We start from the raw sequence: 25,739 nt of genomic DNA, 5'->3' as shown, positions 1-25,739 counted from the left end.
GCCGAAACTTTTCTGTTCAAATGATTTGTATCAGTACGAAAAATCGGGCATAGAAATGCTCACAAAAGGTGCCTTGGAAATGCTTTGGTATCACATTTTTTATGAAAGCGATGTGTCGTTTTTTTGGGAATTTCGTTCAAATATTAAACTTTATGTAGTCCACGCAGGTCATTTTTTCCGTAGCTCATTAAAAATTTAATAAATCGAGTAAAATCTGTAGGCTACTCTTAATCGTAAAAATCTAAAAAATTATGACGGAAATGTTACTGAACTGTTTGTTGCACTTTTTGGTAGTTTTATCGTCACTTTATCCCAACGATTGCATGAAAAAACGTAGATGGATGAATATTTGAATTAATAATTCTTTTTGCGACGTAGATATCTGTGCTTGGACCCAAATAGTCCATAGTGTCGTTTGATTTTTCACTTGAACATACTTTCTCATCCATTTCTTTACATATGTCTCAATTATTTTGGATAAACGATCTTTGATTTGGAAAAAAAAACATCATTTATTAACAAGCATTCGCATAGAACATTTTTCGACAAAATGAGCAAGAAGACATCCCAATTGGATGAAAAAACGCATTGGACATGGAAAGTCCTCACTGAGAGAAACAGAAAAGTTCGATCGTATATACGGGCTAATAACAATCGACTTTCACGATCATCCAGTGAATTCAGCCCCTTCGAACTCAAGGCACGTCGCAGTTTGAGGTATCCCTTAATGCAGCCTGCTTTCCTAAATTGAACCACCTTCATAATTCCTCAAATTGGACTACCTCAATCGTACATCATATTAAATAAACTAGAACAATTCTCTATTTTTCTTACATTTACTCTTGAAAAAGCTGAGGCTGAGTTTCTAGTGGACATTCAGTTTCCAGAATTATTAAATCAAACTCATGGAATATTTATTTCCCAAAAAAAAGTGATCTGGGAAATGTGAAGTTGGTAGAAAGTCAAGACACATGAAAAACGTATGTATTTCAAAAGGAATTTATTTGTTGATCATACCTGCGATTTAAAATCGAAAACATCGTAATCTCCCAGTGTCTCTTTACAATCAGATCCATTGGACACGAACGAAATATTTTACAAATTATCGTTCGATGTCAATCCTCAAAGCATGAAAAATCCACACACGGACGCACACTCAGGCATACACATATACAATTTATCAGACTTGCAAGTGCCACAGATTCTTTTTTGCAGTTGTATGGGATATATTCGTAGCAAAATCAGACCTATAGAATTAATTCGAACGATTTGTGAACACTCGATTGAGTGTCGATGAAGGGAGGAGGGGGAAGGAAAAATTCCATAGGAAATGATCTATTGTACGGTTTGATTCGACTTGAGTTATTTACATAATTGTAACGCTTTCCCAGTTTGTTAAGACTAATATTAATATTGAGATAATATTTACAATGTGGAGGGGATGTAGGTACCCGGTACGCTTGGGAACAAACAGGGCAACGAACCTTTCCATCACCAGCCGTTGATTTCTCACGCTAAAACAGTTTATCATAATTCACAAAGGACCTGCATATTTCCATGCACTCTTCAGTTTATATATCGTGCATCGTAACAAAAGTTTTCCGAAATTCGAAGATAACCTCGCGAGTATCATGCGCTTTGTTGGCTTCTTGAAAAAATCATTTCAATGTACTTTTGATGCTACAAAGAAATATTAATAATGTGAATGATTTCGTACCAAAATGTGTAACTTACTATACATAAATTTTTCAATTCAGGGCACAAACGACCAATAATAAAACAACGTTCGTTGACAATAAGCGAGTAGCAAAATTGAACACAATCCAAAAGTTCCTTTTCAAGATAACGAGAATTACTCGTATTTTTCATTCTGATTATTCGATAGCAATAGAATGAATCGTTCCAAAAACTAATAAAGAAATAATACATTTTTGAATCGTATAATATTCCAAAAGGTTTTTGGGTCCATGGATATTGAAGTGAGTTAATGAATAAGACGTTCTACGCCAACACAATGATGCGCAGTTTCGTTTTCACTGTCTTGAATTAAATTCATAATGTAATACGTTACTAAATCAACGCTGTAAGGCACTTATAGTTTTTAGCATCTTGTTCACACAGTTTTTCCACCTTGATTTTTTGAACGACGCCGAACTTTTCAATTCTTCGAATCGAAAGCGAACAACGTCAAAGGCAAATCAAGTTGGTTTAAAATTTTCAAGAAAGTGTACACAAAGACACATCCCATCGCCGTATCTTCGTGAGAACGCGGTAAGTATATTTATACTTTCTAATAGAATAAACAACCGATAGGCAAAACCAACCTCTGCGGACAGTTTTTTAACTCCAAACCTTAATTCGTAGTTGCGCTAGGTTTTATAATAAGTCTTTAAATCGTTGCTATATCAATTCGATCAAATAAATTTTAACAATTTTTTAAATAATTGAAACCATTCGATTTATCCAAATGGTGAGTTACGCCATAAAAAAACATATTTTGTTTGGGCTTAATCATTTCACGATGAAGTTTTGTGCGGGGAAAACAATGTTTTGAAAAAATACTTTGTAAAATATTTTGCATTCGCTCTCACGCTCCATTCCATATAATATATATATAATAAATCTAATATATATTCATAATATCGAGTGTTATATTATTTGCATTTGTATATGTGTATATTTCAGAAAGAATCGCTAAAAAATATAAATATCTCTCGCCGTTTTACGGCTAAGCTGCCTTAATACGGCTGGACGGAATGCGATTTTTTTCATTCAATATACCCGCAACTTTTAACACAAATATGAGATATTCTTTGCCAAAATAATGTCTCTGAACGTTTGTTGATCTATGGATATTTATTTTCGGTTAAGAATGTGGGGATTGAATGGTTTGAAAAGCAAATGAGACGTTTACAAAAACCTCTGATACATTTTTCAGAATATTTGAGCCTCGCATCTATGCTGCGATTGAACAGTTATGAAAAATCCAAGAGTAGTGAACTGCAAGGAAGTCAACTTTTACGTTCAAAGTCCGCATGTACATTGTGAATATTTGAAAATATGTTACGAAAGAAAACTATTGAGTTTCAGCATCGCTCGAAAACCATAACGTGGTCGCTTACTTAAGGACTGTGAACAGTGTAAACGTTGAATTTTCGGTGTTTTTTTGTTTCTTTTATCAATAAAAATTGATTGAATCGATTTACATAAAACCTGGTACACATCTTTTACATACTCAAAAGTACTGGAAATTTTTTTTTAACAAATTTTTTTAATAGTATATTTTTGTACAATGGTGTGTCGAAAATGGCACCCCTTGAATCGGCGTTGACAACAAAACGGAAAAAGTTTTTATCCCAGCGACTTAATTCAAATTACATTTTGTAGGGAAAACGCATGTTTCCAGCATGACGTAGACATTTTCTTGATAACTTTATTTTTTCTTTTATAAACAATTTACTACTGAGAAAACCACAAAAATTGTGATTTTTTTCTTAAAATGGTCGCCATTATTTTTCTAAACGATATTTTGAAAATCCCCTGCGTCATGCCGTAGTTAATAGCATATATTTTAAGAATCTTTTTGATCTATTGTCCTGAGATGTTCCATTTTTGAGATTTGCTGTCAAAGCTCATTCAAGAGGTGCCATTTTCAGCACACGAAAAATACCACGAAAAAAATATTTAAAAAAAAATGTTTTCACACTACTTCTCAATAAAAGATGTGTACCAGGGTTTATTTAAATCCATCCAACCAATTTTGATTTATAAAATAAACAAAAAGCACCTAAAATTCGAACGTTTACACTGTTCATGACCCTTAAAAAATCTCGATGCTTTTTTCCGTATGGTAAGAAACATTGAATTTCGTAAATAATAACGGCAATCTTACTATTCCTAAAAAGAGGATCACAAATCAACATTTTTTGCACAAATATGATATCACACATACTATGATAGATCCGATAACAGATATTAATAACGAAGGCAGATACTGCGCAAGTATACCTCGTATATTCAAGGTATCCTCGGGTGCATTTTGGACTGCGCCTGATTCTTATAAACTGCACGTAATGTAGGTGGATTTTTTATAACTGCGACAATAAATTTAATCCAGCGTGACGTATTTTTCAGTCACCCTCAATGCACGCGCATAAAAATTCGGAAAATTCAATCACTTCGATTTCCTACGAGGGTAAAAAAAACTGATCAAACCTCAAATTGATTTATGCAATTCGATTGAAATTTCGTTTCGCTTTCTCATCCCGATAGACCGGGTTTCAAATAACGTTGCCAAATAGCCGTACAATCGTAGCAATTCACACTCTACTTTGGATAAAATTCACGTTTTCGAAATATCTTTTTAAAACACCAACAAATCGTCTAACTAGCCTCTTTGATAGTTACAACGCAAATTATAAAGAATTTTACGAGAAAAATTCAAGAAACAGACGCGAATAAAAATGCCCAAAATGCCTCGAAACATCGTAAAGTATCAAGATCTCTTTCCAATTTTTTCCTCTTTTTCAACCCTCGATTTTACCTTCAACGTAAAAATGTGAATGCCAATCCTCATTCAACAACAACAAATATGGATAAAAAAGAAATAATATATGAGGCAGAATACGACGTACTCTCCGAATCTCCGCTATCACGATTCATTTGATTAGTTTTCGATCCGTTATGATTAATGACAGATCAGACCACAGCATCATAAAATATGTTTAATATGTAATATAAATTACATATATATATATATATATCTATATATTTATATATCCATCTATGTATATTTATATATATAGAACTTTTGTAAAATATATTATGATGCGATAATATCATAGAATCAGATTTAAAAATCTCTATATCCTGGCTAAAAAATTGAATTTCGTTGCATTCTCAATATTTTCATCTCACACTTCTGTCGAATGCGTTTGTATCCGGACTTTCTTTTGGGAACCGTTTCTCGAAAGGGTTGGACTGTGGGCCGAGAATCCAGGATTGTGAATACCCAGGGGTTTGGGTTTCTTCAGTGAACTTCGTAACGGTGATGCTGTACTTGCGATACTGCCTGACGTTGCGACTGACGCCATAGAGCCGTTTCCAGCTGCACCAGTGCTGGCGTAAGGTTTTCCGCTCGCGTCTGTCATCGAAACGGTTCCTCCTCGAAAAACAAAAAAAAAATAACAAGGTTGGTTAAAGTGGTTATGAAAATGGGAATAAAAAATGCATCGCAGTTTGTCCAGCCACAAGCAACGATGGACAGTTTCATTCCTCCGAATACTCTGTCTTCGTCGCCTTCCACATTCATCAGCCATGTGCGGCTTCCATACGCGTGGATGAAAATACATCTCTATAAAAGTTTCCAGAGTCATAAAAAAAGCGAGATCGTGCTACGTGATAAACGTCAGGAACGTCTGCAGGGTTTCTTGTCTGAAATGTACAGAGGCGTATACAGCTATGCGCACGAGAAGTCTTATAGAGATTTCATTTCTGCGATCATATCTAAAAACTTTACAAGCCTGTAAAAGAAATATTCCCTTGACTTGATATGTGGAACGTTGCTTGGGATCTCATTTTCGACATTGGCATCCAAAAAAAGTCTGAATCATTTGAGAAAAGAGGCTCATCAAAAGTGCCGAAAAGTACGTAATTGGTTTTAAGATCTATAAGCATCGAATAATTTCTGCATTAATTTAATTTGAGGTAGAACATGCCCGTAGGATCGTATTTCATGGGTGTCTAAATTGGATCGATTTTTACTTCCTTATTAAAGATATTATCGCTCTGAATTAATATTAGAGTTATTCATTCAAAATTGTGAAAAAATTTTTTCAACTTATTTTTTGGCGAATGAAATTACAAGCCATTTATTAATCGGGGATCCATCATTGATTAAACCCTAAATTTCACACTCGTCCCTGGCTAAAATATTGAAGTTTTTTTGTAGAAAATCGCTTTAGAAATCGCAAAGGGAAATGGATCAAGAAAAAAGTATTAATGAAAAGACAGAAGGCTATGACAGGAATGGGCCAAGCCACGAAAAAACAAAATACCGAAATAAAGCAAATGTGAGGTTACACGAGTGCTCATTAACAATTTCGTCGTTCAATCTTTATCGTAATATACCTTTATTACTAGTAAGACAATCGACTCGAAATTTTTCTCAAAACCTTCATTATATACTTCATTGTTATTGTATGCTGTTTCATAAACTTCGTAAGAAGCGTTCATTCCTTATACGAAAAGATAAACAACTTTTTACGCATAGTCCCTATAACCCTGCGTATTTTCCTTCATATTTAAGCACGTTTATCTAAATACCCTTCAAGACGAACCCTTTAAAATTTGATACGCTTGTCAGTCGACTATCCATTTAAACTCTGTGTAAATTCCAAGATTTTCTTAAGAAAATTGTTTCGTGCATGAACATCGAGAACCTTAATCGAGAATCCAACTCATGTTTTGTATCCGTAGCGTTTCGGTTCTAGCTCACTTTTCAGTTGTTTATAAAAAAAAAAGGAAATAAAAGATCGCCTTTTCTATCAAAGACATACTTTTGTTATGATCAGAACGATTAAATTAGCCAGAATGCGCCCCATTAAGCACACAAACATAACGCCTTGTTCATTTATTGGTCTAGGAAGTGTATTGTAACAGAGAAGTGAAATTTTTCCACTTAACAAATTGCTTTTACCGCCGACCGTACTTGTACTCGAGCAGACGGAAGTTTTTATTGTCTCAGCGTGCGCCCTCTGTGTTTCATCGAGTTACTCTCAGATAGGTAGGAACTTCCGACTCCATCCTCCGACTTCACCTATGCCTGGCTTGTTGTATACAGCTATGAATTTCTTGTTATATTTGAGATATGCAGAAAGCTTCAAGACCCGGACGCAGACAACTCGTTAAATTTAATTCAAAGGAGCAGATCACGTTTTAAAATGCACGGATGACACGGGTATACCGAACCAAGAATTCTAAACTTTGTTTAAGTTTCATTGGAATATGCAGCTGAATGTTAGTTTTGGAATCAACAGTCAATGCAGATTAAAATGAGAAATATAACAGAATATTTGAAATAGATAAAATTTGACTCGAAATATCCGGTGGTTCTCTCTAATATAAATCATTTTTAAAAAACCACGTATTTATCTTTTCTGTGATTTTCACAGAGTAGCAAAAACATAAGATTCAAAAGAAAGATGTAAATCGATTGATGAATTTGCCTCAACATAACCTCGTAAGTGTACAAATGCATAAGAACAAGGAAAAAAGGCACCGCACCGAAGTTCAGAGTGCACCCTCGCACGTGGGCTATGGAAACAGGCGACGCATTGCACAGCCAGCAGCTTGCTGGTTAAGTGCACTAACGCTCTTCGTTGTTCTGAGGCTACCATAATTTTCGGTTAATTTATGAAGACGTGGAGCAATTTACTCTGTATTGATGTACAAACACTTGCCCTCGAAATTGACGTCACTCCGTTTCCACAATGGCTGAGTAATTGATACATACGCGAACGAAAATTCTCTCGGTTCGGAAAATTTCAGGTTTACCGTATCCAATTCATTACTTTGAACGGAATTTAGTGCTGCTGTTTTTGTATTTATTTTTAAAATGCTTTTTCGTATTTTTCTATCGACGCTGGGTTTTAATGACCTTTCTTTGATATCAAATAGTTCACCAACCATCATTTCCGTCGTAAAAATAATGACCATAAAACGTCGTCGTAAAAAGCTTTTAGATAAAAACGAAAAATATAATCGTAAGCATACCATTGGTTGGATGACGATGTTCCCGATATCCCGGATTGTTAATCGTCGTTGAACGTTGATCGATCGTTTCTCCGAGCTTCGTAGGATCACCCCCTCGCCTCGCATAAATACCCTCATAAACAGCTGACACAAGAACGCCAAAGTTAAGTGCAATAGCTGCTACCTGTGAAGCCGAAAAGCAAGATAAGAGATAAAAACGGTTCCATAAAAAGTATTTTCATGAGTGTTCTACAAAATTCAAGTATACGGGGGAGAAGAAATGGATGGGAAAAAATTTTAATCTAAGAAGAAGTCAATCGTGGCATGGCGAAGCTGAGTTTCCGAGGGGAGACTCGGACCCTTGTCTTTTTCATTTCGTATTTCAAATGAGTTGGAACAAAAGTTCTAGAGTTTAAAGTACTTTATACTCGAGTTGAAGAAAGAAAACGTAGATCCTAATTAAATATAATCCGCTACTGGGGTGTAATTTCATCTACGCATGAGAGCACTTATTGAGTTGCACGGCTCTTCGGAGCATGCTCACTGAAGGTCGCCTATTATTTTCCGGTAAGTGTCCCTTAAATTGCGGTCAACCAACTCTTTCTCAAACAACAATTCGACTCTACTTTGGTTTTTGTTTTCATCCTGGAACGATGGCGATTACTCATGTTGCATAGATCTTTTGTAATGGGAAAAGAAAATGAAAAAGAGACGGAGAGAGAGAGAGAGAGAGAGAGAGAGAGAGAGAGAGAGAGAGAGAGAGAGAGAGAGAGAGAGAGAGAGAGAGAGAGAGAGAGAGAGAGAGAGAGAGAGAGAGAGAGAGAGAGAGAGAGATAATGAGAAAAGTGGTCCTGTGGTTTCAGTATATACGTGTTTTTCTTATTATGCCACTCCGGTCCATTCCGACTCCTCGAGACAGGAAAAGCAGAGACACGAGTAGAAGTGGATGCTGAAATTTAATTAGAAGCAACAAAAGAAGTGCTCCTGTGGATTCGCTATGCAGACGCCACAGGACATTGCAGCTATAATTAATCCTTCGGTCAGCTTTTTCGTGAAACATTCCTCTCACATACGCGCCTTTCATTTCGTCACCATTTCTCTCACATCTCTCTAGCAACTCAACTTTATGTCGTGCTATTCTACTCCACACGTTAAGCCATATTTTCATTACATCAACAAATGAATTTCATTTAGCCTCACACCATAAACACGAATATGGAAATTGGATATTCATTGATTTTCAACGCATATTCAACGCGCTTTTGAATCACACACCAATCAGTCCGCTTTGGAATGGACTTTGAGTTTATCAAAAAAATATCCAATGTAACTATATTATTGCAAATAAGACGTAACAATTACCGACCTATTACTTTTAAGGTAGTTCATGCACGAAACAATTTTCTTAAGAAAGTCTTGAAATTTACACTGATGAGTTTAAATGGGTAGTTGACTGACAAGCATATCAAATTTTAAGGGGTTCGTCTCATTGGTTATTGAGATAAACGTGCTTAAATATGAAGAAAAATACACAGAGTTACAGGGGTTATGCGTAAAAAATCGTTTATCTTTCCGTATAACGAATGAACGCTTCTTACGAAGTTTATGAAATAGCATACAATAACAATGATGTATATAATGAAGGTTTGGGAAAAATTTCGAGACGGTTGTCTTACTGGTAATAAATGTAATAAATTACGTTAAAAATTGAACGAAATTGTTAATGAACACGCGTTATAACCTAACATTTGCTGTATTTCGGCATTTTGTTTTTTCGTGGCTTGGCCCATTCCTGTCTTTTCATTAATACTTGTTTCTTGATCGATTTCCCTTTGCGATTTCTAAAACGATTTTCTACAAAAGAAACTACAATATTTTAGCGAGGGACGAGTGAAATTTTGGGTTTAGTCAGTGATGGATCCGCGATTAATTAATGGCTTGTAATTTCATTCGCCAAAAAATAAGTTCAAAAAGTTTCTTTACAATTTCGAATTAATAACTCTGACATTAATTTACAGTGATTATATCTTTAATTAGAGAGTAAGAATCGATTCAATTTGGACACCCATAAAATACGATCCTTCGGGTATGATCTACTTTGAACAAAAATTGAATGAAAAACAGACGCGCTTATAATTTAGCCCGCTCAAAAAAGCTTTCTTTTTGTAATAAAAAAAAGTAATAACATTTTTTTCAAAACTTTTTTCCTGTAAATTGATGATTTCAAAGTACCTTTCCGTGCTTCGGTCTATTACGACGTTCCATTTTAATTTCATCTTTAGCTTCCTTCAGGAGACTTCGCCTTCTTTTGTCACTCATGCTAACGTAGCGAATTTACACAACGTCGGTGAGAAACGATAAACTATTGTACAATTTCGCAATCAATTGATACATTTCGACACATAAATCGCATTTGATTCGTATATATACTAAGAGAAACGATAAATATGAATAAAAAAAAGTCGAAAGCGTGATCCGGAAGTAAACGATTTTCGAACCCGTACAGTTGAACGCGAAGCATCGACTGGACGAGGTCGATCGTCGTCTCATTGTTTTAAAAGAGCCACGAGAAGAAATTGCGTGAGGTGCAGTCAAGTTGCACATACCAAGTAATCGTTTCAAGAGCTTATAAGCACCTGCTTAAACTCCAACTACTAACGCGTATCATTCGTTACGTTTGATTCACAGGTGCTTCCACCAAGACATTGCTTTGTTGAGCCAAATCGCGGTACTAAACTCTTCAGTCGCAGCGACCGTTCCATAAGAGATTCGCTTCCGGTGTGCTTCGTCTCTTTCGAATACGCCAAGAGTAGGCTCCCTCTCTTCTTACAATCGTAAGAGATCAGGAAAATTTCCAACATCGCATTTAATGCCCGCGCGACTCCTATTATGAACAAGCTCTTGAAAATAATAGTCAGTTTCAGGCTTCCTCGTGATATCGTTGCATATTGTAATTAAGTTGTCCAAGGTCGATATGCGTAGTGAGACGTAATGTATCGTGTTATTGAGTAATCCCTGCGAATATCAATCGACCGTGGAGACAATTGTTGCTCCCTCCACGAACTTGTCGCGTGAAACTGAGGCCACAGTTTCGAAAATATTTGTTATCGATCGTTTGACTGCTCTCATGTCACGAATACGGTTGTTCAGGTTTGCTTTCTTCCGAGTACTTTGAGGCGAGCTCGAGAGTGTAGGTGCTAAATATCAGCGTGAAATAAATGAGGTGAAATTACTGGACAGCTCTGCTCGTAATCGTCGACTTAGTTAGAGAATAGCAGTGTTTAAGAAACTTGAGCATTGCTAATTTGTCGAGAGAAATTTCGCTTGAAAGTCAATACGGCTTAACGAACAATGCCTGAGAGAAGAAATAACGGGAACTGGAGAAAAGAACGTGGCAACGACGAAGCAGTGAAACTATACGGAGTTGTCGTGCTACTATGCACGAAAATTATAATCACGAAAATAAACAAAGGTACACGGTCGGTTTGCAGCTCTGGCAGTTGCTCGTGTTATAAGCAAATCTGCAGGGAGCCAACGCTTATCAGTTGGATTATCGCTTCTCCTTGGATTGACATTCCGATGAATCCATCGAGGAAGAAACAATTCTCTCAAGTTTCTGATAGTGCTAAAAACACCTGGAACCTAATTAATGCGTAATCGCTGTGCCTAAAAAATTTTCCAAAATTTTCCAAAATTTTCTTTGCCCCTTGTCTGTAGGGTAGAAACAAAAAATATTCTAAAATGAAAAGTTACCTGCATGTAGAACGCCTCTCCTCTTGTGACCACAAAACTATTGGCTCGGTCATCTGTTTGCAGGGCGAATAAACTCGCTGCTGCAATGGATAGACAAGCTGAAAAGAAATCAAAATGTCTAACGATTATGTTTGTTCCCCGTTATTTTCAGAACGAAAAAGTTGTAGAAATGTTTTGATTCTTTCAGACGATTCCATAGACGAATTATTTAAAAATTTTAACACCAGTGATTTGTAGAACCATTAAATTTTTCTTAAAAAAGTTATCATAAAAATGTTTTCAACAATGCAGGATATAAATTCAACAAAAACGCATGGTGTGTCGGAAAATACTCACTGGCGAGCGTCGCAAGGGCAACTTTACTGATGAGCGCAGTGCTGTAGGACATAACGACACGTTTCCCCGAAGATGCCATTGCAAGTTGAAGTACAGAAATCCCTACGAGAATGGCCAGGAATACGGATGCAGAAGCCGCTGCTATTCCGGCCGCCCATACCGCTGCTGGATTTGCAAAGATCAAAAATCAGAGAGAGAAAGAGAGAGAGAGAAAAAAACAGTACGTCGATTGCATCTAAAGAATGTTTACATTGTTGCGTCGTAGATGTTGGTTTTTTATTGTATAAAATGTTGGTTTCATAGCCAACGTTATAAAATATTGTGCCGTAATAAAAACTTGGATACTTCGTAAAAAACAGGTCAACACGACGACGTTCACTTACTGACTGGCCGGAATCTCGAACTTCCTTGTTCACACCTCTCACGTCCGTATAGCAGTAACTTGCATTGTCTCCATGGACCGAAGTAACCATTTTCGGCTGCATTCCCAGCTAAAATGTAGCCGAACAGAACAGTGATTAACGTCCGAAAAATTCTCTGTATCACAACATCGATATTAGGTTTACAATTTTTTACGTTTCTACACAAAAGTGATCGAATTTCCATGGATGATTTTACAAGAATGTTCACTTGTTAAAATTTTTTATTTTGACAATTTTATTTTGTTAATCTGCCCCGTATATTCTCGGAATTAGTTTAATTATTGAGTGTAAAGTTAATCTTATTGGAATAAATAAAACCAACAAATAAACTAGTTTTCATTTTCCTGGTGCCTTCGGCATTCATTTGGACATTGAATGTACGAAATGTTGTCGTCCCTAAGTTAGACGCCCACATTTCTACGTCATTCAGTGAACAAATTTTGTGGCTGCGTGGGGATGATGAGCCTCCTGACTACAACCAGGGAGCAGTCGGTATCCGGATGGAATGCCGCCACTCTTGACGACATCCATCCAGGTGTGAATTTTAGCGACAAGTTAATCGAGAAAAATTTTTCTCCAATGTACGAAAATGTGCGAAGACCTTTGCGAATCTGTTAATATCTTATGTAAATACACTCTGTAATCATCGTTTGCAGTGATACCTGAAGCAATACAATCTTCTTTCTGACTGTTAACAACTCGTCGTTGAATCATGCACGGTAGCACTGAGTTTAATACGAATTATTTCAGTCAATACGTCGGAAAAAAGTTCGAGTTTTCAGAGTCGAAAGTATCGTCGTTCGACTGTCCTTTTAGCAATGAGAGTACATTCAAACTTCCGATTATTTTGACAATTATAAGTCTCACAAAATTTGGGATTGAGATTTAAGAATGAAATTTTGGTAGATTGAATGATATTTGAATGGAAACAAATTACGTGGCATGAAAAAGTTTGCTTTTGTATCCAGAAGAACGTTTGAATAATATTTTTGAAAATCAACGACGATTTCAATTTTTATTTTATAATAAAACCGTGACACCGAAGTTTCCAACGTTGTTATCCAACGAAATGATGTAAAAAAACTCTCCTATAGTTCCAGTAATTCTTCAATTCTATTACCTGACTAATTTGCAATTTGTTGTTTTTCAGTTTACATCAATGATTCGGGAAATAAAAAATTGGTGAATTACAAATGTTATTTTCGTTAATTTCGTTGGACTTCAACGTTGTAAGCTTCAGCATCGTATAAAACAATACAAATATAAATATGTATATTATTTTGATTCATTTTAATTATCAAACCAGCTTACAAAAAAGAGGAAAATTATTTGAAAATGAACACGGGCCCTGTTGTTCCATGGAAATCTATGCTCTCTGCTTGTACAAAACCCCTGATTGTTATTTATCACTCGAGTGCCATCTGGAGACACAGTGTGAGTGTAAGAACCCCACTTTTATCGCAGCGGGGTATCTTTGAATGTATCAAAATTATTAATTAACCCTACACCTCATGTGCCTTTTTTCATACCCTCAACCTCATGACCGGGGTTTGAACGCACCCCACTCTTTTTCTGCTTATAAATCCGGTCCTACGATGCTAAACTGACTTTATCTTACACCATTTTCTTCGTTTTTTTATAACGAAAAGAATGATGTACGATAAAACTAATTTCAATTGAATTTATATATAAAAAAATCCGTCGATAATCATTCGATAATGTCGCTTGTTAGGACGGGAGCGTAGTTTGAAGTTCGCGTGGGGTGTGCTCACACCCCAGTCATGCGTTCTAGGGAATTCTTATGAAAACATGAAAATGCGTATTATTGGTATAACTATCACAAAAGCAAACTTTATATGAAACAAGAGTATTTTTTCATCGTTTTTGTGGATAATTAACAGGAAAATCATGAACCGTACTTTAGGACAAAGAACAAAAATTTTTTTGTAGAGTCGTGTAGTTGTTCAATACTCTATTGCAAGGAAATAATTTTTCTACAAAAAAAAGTCTTAAAAGGTAGAGAAACTTATGGCATCCTTATTTTCGTGATGGCAGTCGAATGACATCTAAATCCAAAAATTTGATTTTAAAAAGGAAAATTACGCTGTTTAATTCCCAATTCTCTGCTGGAACAAACATCGTACACAAATGTTGGCAAAATCGACGAATTTTATTACAGGGACTCTGATCGCAATCTCGTTCAAACTAATCGAATTATTTGGATTATTGAGTGGATGAAGAACGATCCACTCGAAGAACGAAGAATGATCGAAATTTTCAGTTTTCTACACTGAGAAAAAAAGCCATTGGAACAATGAAATTGCCATTACGGGGTGCCAATGAAATATGATGATCATCACAAAACATGATTAAACGAATAAAATAGTTTTAGATCAAACTGCGGATTCATTCTCTCTGAAAACATTGCAGTTAAATGAAGAAAACTCTTCCAATAACATCAACTGCTATTGAATAAAAAATTTTTTTTTCTCAGTTTATCTTTGTGAATGCAACCTGGGCTATGCTTGCAATAAAATGTTAAAAGTTTGTTGAAAACTTTTCCAAATTTGAGTACAATCGACCGTTTACAATTATTTTTTTCAGGATATTCATTATAAAATATGGACGTACTTTCAGTATGGCCATGGATAGGACTGTCTTTCATTATGCTAATTACCTGGAGTGATCCTAAGTCGAATTTGTCATTTACCATGGAAGTTCAACTCCATTAAACACAAGCAACTGATAAAAACTTGGCTGTTATTTGTATACGTGTTTTGCAGAACATTGCGGTGTTTAACGTTCGTACTTGTTACTTCCAAAGCCACCTCTCAACTTTGTATTCAACAGTGCTTTATCGTAAATGCAGCCTGTTTTCTATGTATACGTAATACATAGGAACAATCAAACAAGCCAAGTATAATAAAACTTTGCGAGTTCCGTGAAAGCCAACGAAAGAGACCCTATGCATAAAAAGTTTGAACCCGCGGAACATATTGTCGAATTGAATAATTACGTCTCTTAATACTATTCGCGGGTGGGGATCAAATGTTGGAATGACTAAAATTTCGAACAGCTAAAATCTCGAATTTATAAACTTCGAATGATAATATGGAGACGGATAGATTCGACTAGAGCTTTGAATGCCGAAAATAAATAAAGCAGAAACTGCAAGGTTCAAAGCACGTTTACATCGAAAATAGAATGTAACAATCGTCCATGGAACGATGACTAAAATATCGATTTTTCGAAAACTCGACTATCACTCTTTCGATTCATAAATTACTATAGTCAGCGATACTGTGAAAATTCACAATTTTGAAAATATAATAACGAAAGACCAAATATTACTGAGGTTGAAATACTGAAACACCAAAAAGTCGAATGGTCAAAATAGCGAAACGTTAGAAAGTCGATCGATCAAAATAAAGAAATGCAGCGGAGCTCCAAATACACGCGTCTCACTCACTCACTTACTCAGACCGGTGATCTCCAATTTTAAACATCGCCATTTTGACTTTCGCCTTTTCGAGCTATCGCTATTCCGCATATCTAAGTTTTATAGGCTCGAAAAATTCACTTTCGATTTTTTGCTACTCTATATTCTGGTCTGTCTGTAAAACAATTACTCTCCATTTTGAATTCGAAAATATGAACTTTTGACATTCGTACGGTCTATAAAAATTGCATTCGAAATGCAAACTATCGAAATATATATTTTCGAATAAATGCGAATTCAAAGAAAAAATATTCGATTAAAGACGTAATCTGCTAAATAGTCGATCGGGAATAAGAATTTCGAATTACTTATTTTTCTCCAATCTTACATGACAAATTTATTAATTTCGAAATATCGACCATTCTACAATTCGGTTATTCGAAATTTCGAACCCCACCCACTATTCGCTATGTAGGTGACGACTTCGCATAGATCCTTGAAAAGCAGTGACTGGTTGCCACATACTTCAAAATATAATGATGAAACCGTAACTCTTGAAAGTACGTCTCCATTGAATTCATTTCTTAGAACTTCGTAACTCACTATTTCTAGAAGAGCAACGACTACAGTAGGAGTTTTATGTAATCGAAACTCATTGCCTTCAAATCGTATAAAATCAAAATATGCCACGTCTTGTAATCAAATTTCAGAAAAAACTTCCACAAGTTCGACAGGCCTCCGTATTTGTACTCGCGAGGAAAAGCTTTTTTCGATATAATTTTGAATTTTGTCTGGCTATCACACGAACTGATGAAAAATTGAATGCAATGCCAAGAATTTATATAATAATCCTTTTTATCCGACGCACATTTAGGTGGGATGCGACGTGATTTGGATCAAATATTTGATGAATTTTTCGACGAGATTTTATTCCACAGTTTATGTACGCTGATATGACGCACTTAAAAAAAACACACAAAAATAGAGAGCCGTGTCATTCGTACAGAAATTATATTAACAAATTCTTATTATTTTTGGAATATTCTCTTAATTCGGAAACATTCACTGAAATTTTTAATTGTAGGATCACAAGTAATTCCAATAATCCAATTCATAAAATCAATTTTCATCAAAAGTCAATTATTTGTCCGTTCACATGTCCAGCACATGAAGATTTTTATGGGCAGGAGAGTTGCGATATTCGATCGCAGAGGCTCGCAAAAATCTGTTCTCTCACGGTATCGATCTCGATTCCTCGCTTCGCCTGGCTGATCTGGCTGGTCTTGCTCCTCACAATTTTTTTCTCTCCACTCATACGATCTCACTTATTTAAATACCTCAAGGGTATGGTGCCGACGAAAACTCGTTTGTACACCGTTTGTAAAAACAAGCGAAGAAAAAGTCCTTTTCCCATGGCGTCGTCTCCCACTTATTGCTGTCACGAAAAGTTTTCATTCACTCCTCCTAGGAGCATGAGTATTGGAAAGTTTTAACGAAACGATCAGAGAAATGGAGGAGTGCGTAATATTCAATGATCGGAGTTCTTCCAACGAATCGTAACGGCTGTAATATTATATCACGCCCCCGTTCAAATTCCGAATCATCGAAGAATCCCCCTCCGATGACAAAACTTTTCTGCCATGACAATATAAGTAATGTGACACATTGAACTTTCGATGGAAAAGTTCAGCACTACGGAAAGTGTCTCGTCTCGAAATTACTATCCAATACTCCCCACGCAAGTTTTTAATGAAAAATTCTGTCATAAATCCCTCCGCATAATAATCATAGTCAAAGATGTATTCACCCACATTCACAAGTGGCTGAACGTCTTTCAAACTTATCAGTTATTCAATTCCAACGGTTATATTGCTCCGCGGAGTACAACTTGCTTGTAATACGTATACACAATAACTATGCATAGTGACGGAGTTACGGTCTGGCACATAGGTATGCGCGATATGGAGAGACATAAAAGAGGGAGAGATGGAGTTGTATAACCGCAGCAATAGCCACAAGATTTATCGCGGTACAGTTTCTTGCTTGGGATACGAATCCTGGACAACGAAAAAAATAGTATATTACACTACAAGGGCAGAAAGTTTGACGCGCAGTTCAGGGCTATCAAACTTCTGCCCGTGTGGCGTGTACTATTTTTCTTCATAGCTGGTCGAAAGTACGTTTCTTCCGAAATATGCATCTATCGATAGAAGAGGGTGGGGTTCAATATGTCGAATAACTGAATTGTAGAACGGTCGATATTTCGAAATTTTTAAAGTTGTGATTTCAGTTTGGAGAAAAATAAGTAATTTGAAATTCTTATTCCCGATCGACTATTCAGCAGATTGCGCGTTTAATCAAAAATTCCTTCTTTGAATTCGTATTTACCCGAAAATATATATTTCAATAGTTTTCATTTTGAATGCAATTTTAACAGACCATCTTAATGTTGAAAGTTCATATTTTCGAATTCAAAATGAAGAGTAATTGTTTTACAGACAGACCAGAATATAGAGTAGCAAAAAATCGAAAGTGAATTTTTCGAATCTACAAAACTTAGATATGCGGAATAGCGATAGCTCGAAAAGGCGAAAGTCAAAATGGCGATGTGCGTGTATTCGGAGCTCCACTGCATTATTCTTTATATTGATCGATCGACTTTCTAACGTTTCGCTATTTTGACTGTTCGACTTTTTGGTGTTTCAGTACTATTTCAACCTCAGTAATATTTGGTCTTTCGTTATTATATTTTCAAAATTTTGAATTTTCACAGTATCGCTGACTATATAGTAATTTATGAATCGAAAGAGTAATAGTCGAATTTTCGAAAAATTGATATTTTAGTCATCGTCCTATGGGCGATTCGTTACATTCTATTTTCGATGTAAACGTGCTTTGAACCTTGCAGTTTCTGCTTTATTTATTTTCGGCATTCAAAGCTCTAGTCGAATCTATCTGTCTCCATATTATCATTCGAAATTTATAAACTCGAGATTTTAACTGTTCGAAATTTTAGTCATTCCAACATTTGATCCCCACCCGATAGAAGATGTTTTGAAGTGCTGCTGGTCGAGGGGGCAGGCATCAAAAAGACAAGATTAGCAAAGATAATTAATATGAATATTTGCATTCCTATGAACCTGAAAATAGATCATTCTTCCGAACGACTATATTCATTTTATCAGTCTGGTCACTTTATTTTTGGCCTTCACAATGATTTTGACTGGAAGGATAAATGTATGTTATTCGTTCGGATTTGTAGCATAGTATAGTACTGTTTTGATAATGGTGCTTGGAAATAATATGGCATTTCCATAACATATTTCCGAATGAATAACATAACCTTATTCGTACGGTTTGCGGATGACTAGACACAACCTTTCAAAAAACACGTAAGCAATATCGGCTCAACGTCAAACGTCAAAAGTAAAAGAAATAATTACGTCAAACCTTTCGGAATGTAGAAAAAGATATTCATCTCTCGTATATGCTTTCCTCATTGTTTGTGGCACGTCTTTTGAGATCAAATTGATTAAATCATTGCGACTACGTTGATTCTTCCTTTAATGAGAAAAAACAGTCTCGTTCATTGCATGTTCACAGAATTTGGAATTATGAAGGCCCTTTCGATGAATCTGGGGTTACGTATCTTCACTAACTCAAAAGTGTTCGTCGAAGGGAACTACGTGCAAAAATACTGTCCAGCGTGAATCAACTGTTCGTCAAAGGATATGCAAATACCAGTGCACGTACATATTGCGAGGAAGGATTTTTCATGGGTGATATACGAAGGCATTTGTGTGGGTGTGCAAGAGCTGTGAAAACTGCTTATTAAGCTTCTCTGATCATTACCAATCATGATCCCTCGAATAGCATGCAAAAATGTGTGTATAAAGAATTTCGCTGCTCTGGAATTAGAATGGTCGTCGAAAAATGTTATTGTTGCAGGGAAGATCGGATGTTGAAGATAACTGCTATTTATTTGTAAGAGAATAGTATGAATGGAATGAATTGCAAGAACAACGCGAATTCATTAATAAAATTAAGAGTGATGAATTCAATAATCAATCTTTTGTTTATTATGAAAATATGAAGGGACATTTTTTGTGAGTTCACGTTCTTCGATGGGAAGATGTATCTGTGGTATTCCATGTGTGACCGGCGGACTTTTTCCCTGACTCCCACCAATTTGGTTAATTTTTTTTTTTTTTTTATTCAATTGTATTAAGTTCCATGGCCAATATAATAGATTCAAATATTGAAACTATTGAATAGGATCTAAAACAATGAAAATTAATGAATTTTTAATGTTAGCCAAATGGGAAAACTTCAAGGTCGATGAGGGACCTCTAAATATTGTTCAACAACAGTCTCCTTCCGCGAGGCTTTGTTTTTGAGTATTTACTAAAGATTTTTGAAGTGACAATTAAAAAAAAAATGTTGCCCTAAAACGACACATAGTCATATTATATTGGGAATTTGTAACCACTAGCTGATCAAGGTCCATAATTTTGATTTGATTGTTCGAAAACTGTGAAGAAAATTAGTTCTAGGAATCAAAATAAATAACTATTTTGGCTCGGAGTGAGTGTTTCTTGATTTTTTTCGATTTTTTTCAACATTAATAGCTCATAAGCACACAGAAAAAATCATACTTCCGCTACGAGTGATAGTTTAAAATGTTTGGCATACAATCACCGATTTTTGTGATTTTTTTCAGATTTTTAAAGAGGCGAATTTTTTCGGGTTTTTTTTTCAACAATGGCTGTTCAGAAAAATCTGAAAAAACGTCAGGGTATTTTTATACTTCATATAATCATATAAAAAAAAATTAACCAAAGTAGCAGGAGTCAGGGAAAAAGTGCGCCGGTCCCACATGTCCCACATCTGTAAATCGCTGCTAAACGAAAATACACGTTTCTAATATATTCTTTACGATTATTCGATTGAACCACGATACACGAAAGTTTGTACAACGAATGCCAAAGGATTTCAACTGGAAACGATAAAGGAATTAAAGCGTAAGAATACGATAAATTTACCGGCAACAAAAAATTCATCGTCGAGTTGAAAGTTCTCGATTCTCAATTACTTAACAACTGCTTATTGCAAAAAAACCAAGAGTTACGGCCTCTTTTTATAGTGCCTATGGGAAGTTTCTCGAGGTATACATGTGGATAAATATAGTGATAGAGTTCTGGTAACCTCGAGGTTACGAACCTTTCGCTCTCAGTTGCGAGATCGTTTACGAGGTGCGCGCGGAGTAGGAAAGGAAGAAAAGCCTGTGGGTCATTGAACTCTCAACATTCCGAATTTTTTATCGACCCTTTGCACTCGATCACGACCTACGGGATCGATCGATCTGCGCTTCTTTCTATATCCTACCTTAGTAAAATTACTCGTGGTCTAACCACATCGCCATTTTTTCCAGATATTCTCTTTTATCCGGCAAAAAAATCGGTATGTGCACAGGATTGAGAGGAAACGCGTTACAGGATATCGATTGCTGGTTACACCCTTCTCGTTGTTCTGGCGTCACTCCATTTTTTGTACCGAAAAATCTAGCAGCGATTCTCTCCGTCAAAACATCAATGCTGAAGATTCAAATCTAATCATTCTGTGAAGTTAGTTTTACAATTGAAAATATTATACGATTAAAAATGCGCACTGTTCGAAACGCGATTAGTTTTCAGTCTTTTTTTTCGTTTTAAATGACTGCAATGAAAGGTTTTCAAGAGATTTTTTACGGCTATGAACTCTTGACAATGGTAAGAATCATTCTTTCCCAATCTATTTCTCCATCATTATACGAGGGATCGTAAATACGGGTCGCTTTATGAATACCAATGTTTTATTATAATAGAAATTATCTGACTAATTGCGTTCCGTACCGGTCGCTAAATTTCATACCGGACGCAACCGCGTAAATATCCGCCGGTTCGCACTTTTCGTACATGACCCAGATGCGCATGGATGTATATCGCACTCAATGTCTGTACAAGCATAATATATCGGTGTACATAAATAATAAATATGCATCTGGTACATGTACAATTAAAAATATGTATGGAACGTTCCAGGTAAATTTTTTGAATTCCAACGGCCTTCGCTTTCCAATTCTGCTTCACTAAACACTTCACTCTTGATAAGATTTTCGTCGTGCTAATTCTTCATTCACGATTATCAGCATACCGAATAGCTGACTGAACAACCGCAGGCGTTTCTGCCTTCGAGAGTCAAGCGTGTTACAATTTACAAGTGAAAACTAAATCGATGCTCACTTATCACATTAAGGAGGGTGGATAACGAAATCAAAATAATCAGAATTTGATAAAAATTTGGTGATAACATTCTTTGGCATCGAGTACACAAATACAATTTTTTTCAAATTTTTTTACCACACGGTTATCACATAATTGAGCGTTAAATCGAAGTTCTTATGCACGAGATGTATAATTGACGTATATATGTAAACTCTATGCTTATACACGTGAACTTTAGTGTTCAATTACTCGAGAGCTATGTGATAGAAAAATCTGAAAAAATGTATATTGTCTTATGTATTTTTAAATAGTACATTTACCAAATTTTATAAAATTCTTATAATTTTGAAATTCTTCATATTTTTAACATGGTTTAGCATGGCAATATAGTACAGTCGCGATCCATCCTCCTTAAGTTTGCTGACCTCGTTTATGTATTTCATTTCGCATATGTAAACAGCCAAAATTAGATGGATTCACAAGCGGCACGATTATTTTTGTATTTATCGTTATACAAGTTTGGAAAAAAGTATGTGGTCGACTTGACTTTGGATTTCTTCCATTATGATAGTTTTATAGAGACAAACATTCGACGCAAACATTCGACCAAAATTAGATGGATTCACAAGCGACACGATTATTTTTGTATTTATCGTTATACGAGTTTGGAAAAAAGTATGTGGTCGACTTGACTTTGGATTTCTTCCATTATGATAGTTTTATAGAGACAAACATTCGACGCAATCATGTAGAATATTGGTAAGAATACAACAGCAGATCAAAGCGATATAAATGCAACAGTAAAAGGACAAAATAGATGCTCACGTCTTATCATTGTTGTTCTCGGGTTCGGTAAAATGCAACGGTGCGATGGGTAAACTGTCTAGCACTCATATCTAGGCTGTGGGTAGTGAAGAGGTTCGAATGAATGCGAGTGGGCAGTTTCACAGATCACGAACGTGTGATTTTCTTCGCGTCGATCGCCCACGCAAGCAAACATGTGGAGAGATCAAATCAAGAAAAATATGAAAAATCGTTGAAGCATTTTTCCGATTTTCATTCCACGAGCAACGTGAAATATTATTTCACGTTATATGCTATTATGGCAGTATCGACTGAATCGTAACAAACGCATCGAAAAACTTTATTCTGTAAACTCTGAGTACATCTCGGCTCAGCCCACACTTCTTGGAAGATAAAATGAGAAAGTAATTCCACTGGAAATAGGCATTATTCAAAATTCAACTGCTCAAATGCTAAGAAGATTGAAAGTGGTTTGTGAAACAGTTACCGGAGCAAAGTCGAGCTAATTGTGTTTTCCTCAAAGTGGTTTCATCCACCATCACGAATTATTGATAAGTACGAACCGGGAGATTAATAGTTTAGATGTAATTTCAAATAACATTTTTTAAAGTTGTGTGGGATCATGCCGTCGGGGGTAAAGCGTGAGGGGGGCGCCCTATGCTTATGCACGGAACCGATGAATTATTGCCAACTGTTTGTCGTCAAATTATCGTCATATTTGATGTAATTTTTCGAGAAAAAAATCTACATCAATTTAAAAGAATACGCAATTTGGTTACAGGAATTATTTCTATTTGTTTATGGCATTATTTTCGATCATTTCTTAGAGATCAATTATTGCAAGGCGAACCGGCAACCAGGTAAATAATGATCGACGACAATATGCTTGGGTTGGCAGCAGTCTCGCACAGCTGTCATATACGCGCCCCGTTCCTAACCTCAAAATCGAAGTGTTTTGTTTCTCGACCACATGAACATCGGTCCGGGGAAAAAAAATGTTGCTAAGGTAGAGTGTTTGTACTGTTCAGACTGTTGCCATGATTCCAAAGCCTTAAATTTAGTGTGCTCAATTTTTGGAAAAATTCGTAATTATAATCAGTAATGACTCTGAAGCGGTACTGTAAATGATTATTTTTAAGGCACCGAAAGTTAGTCCGATATTCCATAAAACCGTACCTGTTTTTTCAACTCTGCGGCATCGTTTTCTCGGCAGATATATACTGAAAAATGTTTGGAGCATTCCCATAAACAGAACGTGCGACGAGCATACCAAATAGTCCAACTTTGCGATTTTTTAAATAAATAACTGTACTGTGAATCGTTTTGAAATTTGACAGGTTGATTAGCGAATGAATAATGAACGTTCACAAAAAATTTCATCTCAGTCACATCGTTTTGTCCTGACCCCACAACAACCTTAAAAAAATGATATTCAAATGAAATGACATTTCAAAAGTAATAAACAAAATACGAAACTTCCAAATGGCTGTATTGGCATTCAATTGCTAGAATTTCGCAGAGTTAATTGTTCGGACCTACAAAATCAAATTGTGTCCGAGAAAAAGATTTTCGAGTAACGACAACTCATTCGATACTCCCAGAGCTAAAACGCAGAGTTTATGAATAGGCTTCGTAATATTGAATCCATTCGATTTTTCCAACTTCTTCGCGTAATGCATGTTATTGAATGTGCGAAAGTCCTCGTTCCCTTGGAGAATGAAAGTAGTACACGATGCTCAGGCGTTCGCTCGCAAGTTTTACTACCAACGCATACGCAACGTAGTTACGATATTTCAATAGCACATGAACAACACACCCTGAGTATTATTCATAGCTCGAAGGCCGTGTCTCAATGAATACTCTTCACTATGTGTGCGTTGTATACGAACACACGACGTGCATGCTGCATTTCAGTCTGTGCGAGAACAAGAGACAATTATTACAACGAAAAACTTTCAGGTCGTTTGTCATTTCAATTGAAAAATTACGAGGATTGTATTGCGCGAGCTATCGTAATATACTTCATTCTCAAGAGATTGACGGAACGCTTCAAACTCAAAGGTCCGAATGGCACACTTTTTTAGTATTTTGTTTCTGTAACTCCTGGAAACGTTCGAGTTGTTAAGAAGTTTCGAAATAGCTGGGAGAAGCTCAATTCCAGAAAATATGTTGAGCTTCCTCTTCCACGAGAATCAACAAATGTTTCGTCACGCTTATTCATCTGATATTAGGTAATACACTGATTTGTGCAAAAACGGTTCCATGTAATATCTCTAAAAGTTTCGACTCGATGAGGGAAAATCGTGGGAAATAATTTCTAAAAAGGAGGATGGGGGAGGGCGTGGAATTAGTAAAATATATTTAAATAAATACAATGAAAAAACGTATATGCACGAACCGAGAAGTATACGACCTTGTTGTGACGATATTGTTGAAAGAGAAATACTAAGAATATCGCTGAGTTTTGCTCGAAGCATCATCGCTTCGCTGCTGAATGAACAACAGTGCGTCCTGTGATGTCTACCGATCGTACACGAAGATTGTAGACGATCGTGCGTTTGTTTCCTTGGTAAATGAAAGTAAGTAGAATTGAACCAACCAGAGCTCGATGGTGTAGAGCTGCATGGGCACTGAATAGCACATAAGGTGTACGCAAGTACCAGTCGTCTTTATACTTTGGTGAATAAATATGATGAATATCGAGGTGACGTACGTGCAGAACGTGTACGACGATTTTCATCAGAAATAATTTTTGAAAATAAATTCGAAAATTCTAAATGGGCAGTCTCTAGATAAATGTGTTATGCAAATTTATTTGGAACGGAAAATTCCGGTTCGTGTTCATAAATGGAATCATGGTGTTGTGTCCGCGAAGACCGTCGCGAAGGGACGAGTTATCGAGGACGAGTATTTAAGGGATTTAGGCCAAAAGAGCTGAGCTCCAACTCGATACTTTTACAACAAGTTAAC

At 36.0% G+C, this 25,739-nt stretch overlaps 1 protein-coding gene and 1 long non-coding RNA gene across 3 annotated transcripts in view; one reads left to right on the top strand and one right to left on the bottom strand.

Annotated features, from left to right (window-relative positions):
- Positions 1–983: 983 nt before the first annotated feature.
- LOC122410141 (uncharacterized) overlaps positions 984–25,739 on the bottom strand; it is a 45,750-nt gene continuing 20,994 nt past the window's right edge. The window contains exons 2-6 of one of the 2 annotated variants that reach the window (XM_043418214.1): positions 12,225–12,332; positions 11,842–12,006; positions 11,506–11,603; positions 7,774–7,936; positions 984–5,164 (exon numbers count right to left, since the gene is read on the bottom strand). In XM_043418214.1, the coding sequence (XP_043274149.1) occupies positions 4,914–5,164; positions 7,774–7,936; positions 11,506–11,603; positions 11,842–12,006; positions 12,225–12,332 (785 nt within the window). In that variant the 3' untranslated portion in view covers positions 984–4,913. The remainder of the gene's footprint in view (positions 5,165–7,773; positions 7,937–11,505; positions 11,604–11,841; positions 12,007–12,224; positions 12,333–25,739) is intronic. The other variant, XM_043418222.1, reaches the window with a different exon arrangement.
- On the top strand, positions 10,815–12,650 carry LOC122410154 (uncharacterized). Its single transcript, XR_006260865.1, has 3 exons — positions 10,815–11,224; positions 11,797–12,061; positions 12,201–12,650. It is a non-coding gene; the product is annotated as an uncharacterized lncRNA (long non-coding RNA).

This window comes from Venturia canescens, chromosome 1, assembly GCF_019457755.1.
Source record: "Venturia canescens isolate UGA chromosome 1, ASM1945775v1, whole genome shotgun sequence".
NCBI classification, from domain to species: Eukaryota; Metazoa; Arthropoda; class Insecta; order Hymenoptera; family Ichneumonidae; genus Venturia; species Venturia canescens.
This window is presented reverse-complemented; position numbering and strand designations above follow the sequence as displayed.